This window comes from Bombus fervidus, chromosome 11 (assembly GCF_041682495.2).
Source record: "Bombus fervidus isolate BK054 chromosome 11, iyBomFerv1, whole genome shotgun sequence".
NCBI lineage: Eukaryota > Metazoa > Arthropoda > Insecta > Hymenoptera > Apidae > Bombus > Bombus fervidus.
The window spans coordinates 5,735,424-5,747,144 of NC_091527.1; the positions used below are offsets into that span (position 1 = coordinate 5,735,424).

Sequence of the window (11,721 nt, forward strand, 5' to 3'; positions counted from 1 at the left end):
AAATTATTCGTGATCTCGATAAATATAGGATTACCTAAATAAGTTACAATTTTTCAATAACGTTTCGAAATAAATGAATATCTATTTCAAAGAAAAATTGAAATAGTAGAAAGTCCGCACTGCGCATACGACAGGGATGTATCAATGTTGTCCACAGCATCACAATTTTGGATGGTCGTTTCTGTTAGAATATTTCAGCGAGAAGTGATCTCAATACGTTTCGTACAAACGACAAACATTTGGTGTAGTTTCCTCAATAAATTTCATGTGTGCGTATCCTGTGGATTGTAAAAAAATACAGATATATTTGTTTATAGGAGAAAACATTGCATTAAGATCTATATTTTTTGTAAAATAATAGTATGATGCATTGTGCGAAGGATTATATAATTTCTGCGTTCTAAAGAGATTGGAACGATTCTAGTACATGAGAAACATATAAGAAACCATAGTTTAAATAGTTTCTATGATCTTGCACAAAGAATATTATAACTCCAGATTTGTAACCAAATCTTGTTATAACGCACATTTTTCAAATGTTTAAATTATTTTTAAATTAGAATATAATATAATATATTGCTCGTATTAATAAAAAGTATTAATTTTAATCTTTAACAATAATATGTATAACCATATTAAATATAAAATTGATTACTGTATATATTTGTTACTGTCATTTAAAAAATTCTGTAGTATTATTAATAGTAGTATTAATTATAATAGCAGGCAAAAGTTTCTAAGAAAATTTGTATGTAAATAAGATAAATTTAATACCGTATATAATAATATTAATATTGTTATAGCCATACTTTCAATTATATTTGCGAGTAATGACAACCAAATCTAACTAGAATATTAATTAAACTGATACGTAAGTTTTAATTAAACATAATTGTAAATTATAAAAAACGAATTGAACGAGGAAATTAGTAATTATATTTACTAATCATTATATAAATATTTGTTGACAGAACCATATTTAGAATTTGCCATGTGCCTTCGTACTACGTTCCTGCCTGTAGTCGTCTGCTGTGACGCGGAACAAAATGGCGTCGAGTAATGAAGTGCCGGTAGAAATCAACCAGAGTGGCATGTGCACAGCAGAGAATTCAGTAAGTTTTAAGCTGAATATTTACATAAAATTGGAGACAAAATACCATAACTATTCTGTTAATATATTAACATTCATACAAACAACATACGATATTTAATAAATTTTTAAAAGAAGAATATGTTTGAATGTCGTTTGTCATAATAGTTTTTCACTACTGCTAAGTATCTTAAAGACAAATTGACTAGTCCAATCTTCATTTCTTACGTTCTCTAAACATATCTTTAAAAATAATTTTTGATCATTTCGAGGTTATTTGTGAATATTATTTGAAGGAAATTTGACTATATTCAATTGCGTATGGCATATATGTACTAATCACACGATGGTATAGAAATATGTGTGCGTGTAAAGAATCTCGTCTGATCATTCGATCTTAAACAGACGCCATTCATTTTGGCGGGCACGTGTGTACGTTTCCTCGGTGTCGGCCGAAACAAGAATATTCGACGATTTCATCGTTTCGAAATCTTGCGTTCCCTGTTACTGATGAACGACATTGTAATTAATGTTTAATTATAATTTTTTTTACTATATTTAAGTGAAAAAGAAATTTATATATATTAATTTGAGATAATGAGCTCATATCACGTGTTAGTAAATAATTGTAGGTTCTTTTCTTATATATATAAATCAATCAGTTTTAATATTTTTTATCAAAAGCCATACTTTAACAAAAAATAATATTTTTTTATCTCTAAATAACGATTTAATATTATAAAAGTAAATTGTTTTAATAATAATGCATTTTCATCTAATTTTGGTAATATTATTGTATTAATCTCAATTATGAGATATTTATTTATTTTTATATTAATACATATATGCATCATTTTTTATTATTATTATTAATTTTGACTTTTTGTATTATTATAGGTATCAAAAATGGAATCTATGGAAGTTACAGAAAATAGCACTGCATCAAACAAAGATGCTACACCATCATCCTGTAGGGAATCTATTTCTGTGGATGATATGACATCTCGAGATTATTATTTCGACTCATATGCACATTATGGAATTCATGAAGAAATGCTAAAGGATGAAGTGCGTACAGTGACTTACCGTAATTCTATGTATCATAATAAACACCTTTTCAAAGGAAAAACCGTTCTTGATATTGGTTGTGGAACTGGTATACTTTCAATGTTTGCTGCTAAAGCTGGAGCAGCCAGAGTTATTGGTATTGAGTGTTCTAATATCGTTGAATATGCAGAAAAGATTGTAGAGGCAAATCAGCTGTCAAATGTCATAACAATACTTAAAGGAAAAGTTGAAGAAGTTTCACTACCTGATGGCATTGAAAAAGTTGACATAATTATTTCTGAATGGATGGGTTATTGTTTATTTTATGAATCAATGTTAGACACAGTGCTTTTTGCTAGAGATAAATGGCTTCGTGAAGATGGAATGTTATTTCCTGACAAAGCAACTCTATTTATTTGTGGCATTGAAGATAGACAATATAAAGATGAGAAAATAAACTGGTGGGATGATGTATATGGATTTGACATGAGTAGTATAAGAAAAGTAGCAATTAGTGAACCTCTAGTGGATGTTGTGGACCCAAAACAAGTTGTTACAAATGCATGTCTCATTAAAGAAGTTGATTTATACACAGTAACTAAGGCTGATCTGGAATTTTCATCGCCATTTACTTTACAAGTTCGCAGAAACGACTATGTTCAAGCATTAGTTACATTCTTCAACATCGAATTCACCAAGTGCCACAAACGTATTGGCTTTAGTACAGCACCGGAAGTACAGTATACTCATTGGAAACAAACTGTATTCTACTTTGATGAATATATGACAGTTAAAAAAGGAGAAGAAATATATGGTGTATTTTCAATGAAGCCCAATGCAAGGAACTACAGAGATTTGGATTTCAGCATTGAATTGGACTTCAAAGGAGAATTGTGCCAAGTACATGAAACTAATACTTATCGTATGCGCTGATACCTATCAGACTATTCATCTTCTTTTTATTTTCATGGTTCATAACACAATAATCAAATAGACACCAAGACTTTAGTTATCATCGAATTATATTAGATGATTTAATGAAATTTAATAGTACGGTACAATGAATGGTGTGAATTATTTAAATGTTTTTAATTTTTAATTGTAAGAAAGTTAGAGGCTTCCTGCTTAAGATTTAACAAAATGTCTAGATTCTTTGTTAATCTAGTAAGAGTTTGCAATATGATGACTTACAACTAAGAACAATAGGGTTGATATATTACTTAATCACAAATAGTGTACATTTACAAGACATTATTTCATGTAAGTGTGTATTAGAAATATGAATACTATAATTCATAATTTAATTTTTCTCTGTGACCATTTTATATTCCATATTGTAAATTTTCTGTCTGTTTTATGTATAACTCAATTTTGGCTATTAAATCATTATTGATTTAATATTGTATAAGTTAATGAATTTGTTTAAAACAACATACTTTTTATTTACCACATATTTGTACCGTATTCTTAAAACATAACTTCTTTCCAAATTCATGGCCTGTAGAATATACGTGTAACTATATTCCAAATAATAAAATAATTTGGAAATGCTCGCTTATATTATGTATGACAAGTGGAAGATTTATAATATTATATTTTGTTAATTTGATAGTAAATTGAAGCTTATTGTTAGTACTATTCATTTTATCAACACCTATCTACAATTATGCTTAATATTAGCAATATCCATATTGCATTCATTAAAAACAAAACACTAATATTATTTTAATTTTTATATATAACATTTGTGTTACTAATATTGTTAGTATAACAATTTATATAACATTTAAGATTTTTGTGATGTTTTGATGGGACATCACAAATCTCTAGTGATGGCTAAGTTCAATATCCAGTTAAATTAATTACGCATGAAAATTTTACAATTAAATATTACTTCATATTATATCAGTAATCCTATATATAATATATAGAAATTTTATATTTTGTATGTACTTGCAACATTTTTCTAAATTACCAATTGCCACAATGTTGATCATTAGTAAATGGACTAAATATTTAATAAATTTGGAAATAAACATGTATTCTACACTTGCAAAATTAATAATCCATTTTATGAAGATAAGATCTTAATTCATGACACAACCTCAAAAACAATGCAATATATTTAAAATACGCATGTAAATAAACAAGACAAATATTTTTTTTTATTTGCTTTAATATATAATTTCAATACTAAAGTTCTACTTTCTAAATTCTCTTTACAGAAATTAGGTCATTAAAATGTTATATTTTGATAGTTCTTTTTCCCCAAATCTTAATACTTATTAATTATAAAATATTTAATTTAATAAAAATATCCATTAAAATTGAAAACTAAAACAAAATTATGTATACATAAATACATTTAAGAATAGTATTCTCCTATAACATTATAGAGATCAACTACGAAATTTAGTACAATATATGAAAATGTGCTTTAATTAAAGTGGTATGTAATACGTCGAAAAATATATCACAAAATTTTGAACAAATAATTGTCTAACATAAGTTTGTATTAAAAACAACCAAATGAAAATAATATATAAATAGAAAAGTTTGACAAAGTTTGTCTATACATACCATTTTCCTCTAAAATAAGAAAAATTCTCATAACAGAAACTGCAATTGTTTATGACAATCTCACAAACTAATAAAATAAATATTTGCTACAAATATATACATACTTAGCATTTATTGTAAAACTAGGAAAGGAAAGAAATTATTTATCTTCTAATATATAATTAAAGCTTAAAAGGTGAGGAAATCATTGCTTTTATATAGTTTAACTATATAATGACAAAATTTTGTACAACTGGGCAGATAGTATAGCATTATTATTACAATGAAAGCAATATCTTCACTTATTAAAATTTAGTTTATACAATAATATTATTTTGGTTGTATTATTCATCCTAAATACTGTATATAAAGAACTTCAAAAATGTTGACTATTTACAGATGATATGAATTTATTATGTGGCCAAACCTTTTAAATAATTTGCTAATTTCTGTGTTTTATAATCAGTTCTTAATTGTATAAAATTCACTAGAACATTACGGTCTAATGTTGCCTGTAATAATAAAAGAAATGTTTTAATTTTGCAATTAATTTGGAAAAATTTATAATTAAAAGTACCATACATACCAATTGATCTCCTGTACAAACTTGTTTCAAATTTTCCGGTTTAACTAATAATAAATTGCATAAAGCATGTAAGGTATCAAATAAATTAGTAACAAGATCAATTTCAAGTTCCTTGACACATTTACGATATTCGTTCATATCGCATATTGCACACATAGCACCAGCAGAATTAAATTGAAATTGTTGTAAATGATCGTAAATAACTTTATGAAATCGTACTCCAAGTTCAGTTAGAACAGTATTTAAATTTTTCCCATCTAAAGTACTTCGAATATGTCGAATCATTCCAGTAACATATTGTACAACTGTTAAACAAGCTGGAGTGCTTAAGGTATCCACATCAGTTTCAAGTTTAAAATCAGTCTTTCGTTGTTCGCTTTGTAGGTACACTTTTACCCAACCAATAATAGCATTTATACTTCTATCTAATCCTGTCTCTAGTTTCATATCTATTTGATCTAACACAGCTTTTTTCTTTAACATGCAATCTCCGTGCTTAGATGTAGACCTAAAAAGATTATATTTTATATATATTTCCAAAATAAAATTATATGTAAAATAAATAAAATAAATCTTACACTACAAGAGGTATCACACTATCATTAAATTGTTCCTCTAATAAGCGCACAATTGCGTTACATTGACGCACAACATTGAAAAAATGAATCTCAGGTTGAGTTCTACTTTCAGGAATTGGTACACTTTGCAAACCCAATTCCAATGCATAATCAACATGTTCACTTATTAAATACTGTAATAGTATCTCCAAAATCTGAAGTGTATTTATTGGTATATCGTCAGGTTTTGATAATAACTGACATCTTTGAAATGCCAGTTTACTTCTTTGTAACAAAGCAATTGCAAGTTCCTCTGATAAAAAGGTCTCTCCCCCATAATTTTCTATTTGTGCTATATTTATATTAGTCCTTGCACCTAAAACTGCTTGTAAGTCTCTTCTTAACTCCTGAAATCCACCACTTTGTAATTGTTTCTTTTGATGATTTTTAGATTCATAATATTCAATAAGAAGTGCTGCTGATTTTTCCCTCAATACTTTTGTTTCCATGCTAAAAATATTGCGCTGATTAACATTCGACTATTACAAATGTATTAACTACTCTTTATGTGAACTTACATAATATAAGCATCTAGATATTTTTGAAATATATTTCTAGTGAGCTTGGCAAGATATGTATCATCAGTACCCATATTAAACATTTTCAATTCTGTAGACAATTTCACAGTTCTTGTATATAAATCATATAAATTTCTAAGGTACTTATCAGGGTCAGTTTTATCTGCTAATTTAGCAACTGCATATTTCTGAAGTCTTAAATGATAAATATTTAATACAAATTTTGCCATCACCTGTTCAGGATTTGTAAATACTTGTTGCATTAATTTATGATATTTTGTACACATAGGTATTACATCTTGAAAAACATCCTTTCCACCAAATGAGCCCATTTGGCTTTGCTCTATAAATGCATCAATACATTGAGAATATCCTTTAAAATGAGCTAGAACTGATGCTAGTTCTCTCATACGAACGGCATCTTCTCTATTATGTGCTCTAACAAATTCTTCTATAAGATTTCTTTCAATCTCATCATACTTAACTGCAATTTTTTTCTTGGCATGTTCAAATTTTTCTGATGGTAATTCTTGTGATATAAGGTGGAGTTTTTGTATTACATCTGCTGCTTCATCTAGCTATTATAGAATAAAGAATTTTAATTCTTGTTCCATGTGTCACACATTAGATAGATAAAACAGGTGCACATATACCGAAGACTTATCTGTAAAAATTGGATCTGTCAAAGGTCCAGGGCTTAAAAAATCTGAAAAATGCCTCATTAATTTTTGAGCCTCAACAGCTCTAGCTCTTGGAGTATTGACACTTTCCAACTGATCTCCTAAATGTAAAACCTTAGTAGCTACAAGATTTATTCTTTCATCTAATTGATGAAACAGATCAATAGAATGTTTATTTCTTTCTTGTAACTCAAGTATTTCTAGTATATGTCTTGCTTCTTCATCTTTCAATGCTGTTTCAAGTTTGTCACATTTTTTTTGTTGACGTTCCTGTAAAATTTGTAAGTCTTTAATTGCTTGCAAGAAAGTTTCATGTACTATTGTAGGATCAAAAAATGTTTTTCCATCATCTTTTGTTGTATCATTAACTGTTCTCCAAGCAAGTCTTTCAACGAACTCTTCAGGATCAAATGGATCCTGAAAAAATTTTATTAAAAGGATATTATTATTATTAATGTTTTATAAACCAAGGACAATTCAAATTTATTATTTTAATATATAATTTACCTGTTCTAACTCTTTCATATATTGTTGCATCATTTTGACGAAGTTTAAATGACACTTGTATGAAAGTAAGGTTATAATTTTATTATTAAATACAAATATTGATTTTGTTGATAAAAAATGATATAAAATATATAAATTTTAATAGAAGATTGTTGTTAATCATTTATTAAAATCTATAAGTACTAAAAAAAACATTTCATTCTGCAATCATTGAATAACCTGAATATGTATCGTTCTTGTCTAACTCTATCTTACATTAACTATACTAAAGAACGTACCCGTATGTACCAAATTAAATATCTTTAAATACATCGAATACTATTTCATATCATATACATAATCCACACAATATTACAAATTAATACTATATGAAGTATATGGGTGTGTGAAATAAGAAATAATTAGTTCTCAACTTACACATTTTTATTTTCTATAGTCATACATTTACTTGTTATATACGTCCTTCTTATGAAGAACTTCATACCTTCTTACTACCTAATTCTTATAATAAACAAATATTGTTGTAATGAAAGAAATCTCACACAGTTACGAAATATTCTTATTCTGTTTTCATAAACCTTTTTTAATAACAATATAAAAGCAAGATCATTTGCGATCGTAATATGAGTTTTGTACAAAATATGTCTTTTCTCCTTTTTTTCTTTCTTTTTATCCTTTTCAATAAAAATTAGAATAATATATGCTATATGAAGTTTTTTTTTTTGATATTATTATTGCATAGAATAAAATTTTATTAAAATAACCTGACTTATTAAATGTTTTTCATATGTTTTCATCATAGGAAAGCGAAAACAATTGAAATAATAAATATGTAACATAAAAAACGTGAACTAGATGTCTTGAACAATAAGCAACCAATATAAAAGGAAAATAGTATTTTGCCAAAATTTTCATCTTACAAACTTGTATGGAATACACAGCTTTATGAATATAAGCTTATCGTTTAGATATAAGACAAAACATATTGAATTTGCCAACACTATATTTTACAAACGACGTGATGTATTCATAATAGGCGAATAATTTTATAAATTTTATAAGTAGCACATATTTAAAAAATTGACGTAACTTTATAGAAGTTACCAACTGGAACATATATAACATATTTAATTATTCTTGTACGTATAGGTATACTATTTACCATTTTTTGTATTAATGTTGAAATATTTATTAATATATTGTTATTAAATTACACTAATGAGCACTGAAAAAAGAGGGAGGCAGCGATGACGGCGTGTTTCAGTATGTTATTACTCTAATTCTTGTTTTTCTCAAGAGTTTGGAATAAAATGTGGAAAAATGTTTGGGTAGTACAAAGAGTAAGAAGAATGACTTCCTTCTAAGACAAAAAACATTCAATTATACATGTTACAATTACGCTAAAAAATAAGAACGCTTATTTTTATAACCACGATACATAGTATTATGTAATTTACTTTATAAATTCGAATTGCCGTTAAACGCATCATTGCATAGAATCAATGATCCTCAATGCTATTCCGATAAATTTTTCTATGGTCAGTTTTTTGCACTAGATAATTAGCAAGTTAATAATTATGTTCTCCTTTCTTGAAAAAAAGATAGAACAAAACTTGTTTTATTCAACTCTGCTAACAGAGTTGGTGGTCCATAATAATGCTTCACACCTTATTTTTATTAATATAAACTGAAACTTCCACAATCTTTCTTGTTTCTCTTGGTAATGTTTTTTAATGCAGTATGAAACTGCTACCATAAGATGTCCTTCTGCAATTAAAAGATTTAACATTAATGTACAAAGAAGAATTTTTTATATTATAATTTTCAGTTATAGTTATACAATTAGTAGTCCTTATTAGCAAACATAAAAAAACTTACTTTGGTTACAAGGATGTAAAATTACGTTTCTCAGCAGCACCCAGATTTAGAGGATTCAATCGGACGTCCATGTTCTATTTTCACTTTATTTGCAGGATCACTGTTTCCACTTGATGGAGGACCAACTCTAAGTTTTATTTCTGCAGCCATTGTCATAAAAGCTTGTTCTACATTCATTGCATTTTTTGCAGATGTTTCTAAGAATGGTATACCAAGTTGGTCTGCATATTCCTATTTACAAAATTATACAAGAAATTAATATGCAATTAAAATGTCAATGTTATCATAGCTTTCTTACTTTTGCTGTTGTGTAATCAACAACTTTTTTAGTGTGAAGATCACATTTATTGCCAACCAGCAGCTTATTCACATTATCACATGCATAACGATCAATCTCTTCCAGCCATTGTTTAACATTATTAAATGTTTCTTGATCCGTACAGTCATAAACAACGATAATACCATGTGCACCCCTATAATAAGAACTTGTAATTGTTCTAAATCGTTCTTGACCTGCTGTATCCCAGATTTGTAATTTTATTGTTTTTCCATCTAGATCAATTGTTCGTATTTTGAAATCTACACCAATAGTACTGATATAACTTTCTGTGTATGTGTCATCAGCAAAACGGAGTAGAAGACATGATTTTCCAACTCCAGAATCTCCAATTAAAAGTAACTTAAATAAGTAATCACTGCAAAAAGATGTTTACGATAAACAACATATTAAATAAGCAATGTATATAATTAATTCCAATTTATAATTAATTTTAGTTAATTCATGACGATATTTATTTTTGTTAATATTTCAAGATGTTTTGTTTAATTCTAAAATAAAAAAACAATCAATACAAGGTCATAAAAAAGGTAAATATTGTTAAGCATTCTTTGTATACAATGATATATTTTGTTTAACAATTAAAATCTATAATAATTAAACTCAATTGATATAAACATAACTATTTCTAAACAATAAATAACATATGTAAAAGATTATTATAATCAGGAAGTAAAATTACATTGTATTACACAATAATTATTATATATTTGATCATAAACATAAAACATGAACAACAATTAGAAATCTGGAAAAAAATTAATTTGTAAATATATTGTAAAAACAGCAATCTTTTTTTAAAATCTTAGATATAAAATATCAACAGTTTTTTTGTTATATATGTACTTTATTTTATTGTTATTTGTATTATTTTCACACATGTAATTTAACAAAACATTCAAACACAATACAAGTAACAACGAACTTTGCCTCATACTTTTTATAACATTCCACAAGATCAATTTTCTCAAATCACTTTTAAAAATTTTTTCATGTATTCGCGTGTAAGTTTTCCAGATTTAAAGTTTGAATTTATCAAAAATAGTTAACACAGATCAAGAAATGAATTTATACAAAAATTGAAAATAAGGAAAACAACAGAGAATGAATTTCTAAAATATGGCTTGTGAACATGGGTAGAAAGAGAGACAAAGAGGGGGGGGGGGGTGAATCTGTCAGATAGTAAACGTTAAACAAAACTTTTTCGTATTAATGTGGCTGTATAAAACATTAATAGCATTAAGTTTGTCTTTTTAGCCTCGTTCGTTGTTACAGTTATAAATAATTGATTATATATTTCACGAAATGAACATATCTTAGATATACTTATGTCTGCGCAAAAAGAAGTTTACTTACTATTCTGGGTTCATTGTAGACATGCTACGCTCAGAACACGCTCACTAATATCGTGTATCGTCGTTAAGGAAATCTAAAAAATGGACACGATTCGTTTCGACGATGTGACGGTAAAGATTCACAGATCACGTTCTTCGATACGAACGAGCTGTAACAATGGCGGTCACGGTAACTCCTCCCAAACCAGCAAATGAAATGTCTACCATTGACGTAATGCCAGAATGGCAGCAGGTGCTGTTTCACTCCCTCTATTTGACGGGACACGAGCGATTCCAGCACGAGAACCACGTCTGCGCACTTCTTATCTTTTAGGAGCGCTTCTCTTCTCTCCTTTTCCAGGTTTTTCCTTCTTCTCCTTTTATTCTCTAATTCGTGTATTTTTTCAAATATACATTATTTTCAAAATTTATGTTATTATAAATAAATATAGTACCATATACTTAGAAATGCCATACAAATGAAATTGATGTGTTAATCTTTTTCAATTGAATATCGATATCGGAAATTTTATTAATCTCATGTATTGTTATATGTGCATCTAAAATC

General features: G+C 27.4%; 3 protein-coding genes across 4 annotated transcripts; 1 reads left to right on the forward strand and 2 right to left on the reverse strand.

Moving 5' to 3' along the window:
• Positions 1-113: 113 nt before the first annotated feature.
• On the forward strand, positions 114-3,769 carry Art1 (arginine methyltransferase 1). Of its 2 annotated transcripts, XM_072012203.1 has the most exons (3): positions 114-269; positions 972-1,112; positions 1,988-3,769. In XM_072012203.1, exons 2-3 carry the CDS (start codon positions 1,047-1,049, stop codon positions 3,068-3,070), a joined length of 1,149 nt encoding a protein of 382 aa, XP_071868304.1. In that variant the 5' UTR covers positions 114-269; positions 972-1,046; the 3' UTR covers positions 3,071-3,769. The 2 variants fall into 2 exon arrangements, with proteins under 2 accessions (XP_071868304.1, XP_071868305.1); XM_072012204.1 differs by lacking the exons at positions 114-269; positions 972-1,112 and adding an exon at positions 1,465-1,612.
• Positions 3,770-4,814: 1,045 nt separating this feature from the next.
• On the reverse strand, positions 4,815-8,337 carry Sec10 (Exocyst complex component Sec10). The gene is made up of 6 exons (XM_072012193.1): positions 7,605-8,337; positions 7,071-7,514; positions 6,418-6,995; positions 5,861-6,349; positions 5,283-5,790; positions 4,815-5,208 (listed from the first exon to the last, which is right to left on the reverse strand). The coding sequence occupies exons 1-6, from the start codon at positions 7,635-7,637 to the stop codon at positions 5,110-5,112; spliced, it is 2,151 nt and encodes a 716-aa protein (XP_071868294.1). The 5' UTR covers positions 7,638-8,337; the 3' UTR covers positions 4,815-5,109.
• Positions 8,338-8,962: 625 nt separating this feature from the next.
• Positions 8,963-11,443, reverse strand: Rab1 (RAS oncogene family member Rab1). The gene is made up of 4 exons (XM_072012211.1): positions 11,176-11,443; positions 9,781-10,177; positions 9,483-9,713; positions 8,963-9,371 (listed from the first exon to the last, which is right to left on the reverse strand). The coding sequence occupies exons 1-3, from the start codon at positions 11,196-11,198 to the stop codon at positions 9,513-9,515; spliced, it is 621 nt and encodes a 206-aa protein (XP_071868312.1). The 5' UTR covers positions 11,199-11,443; the 3' UTR covers positions 8,963-9,371; positions 9,483-9,512.
• Between the last annotated feature and the right edge of the window lie 278 nt (positions 11,444-11,721).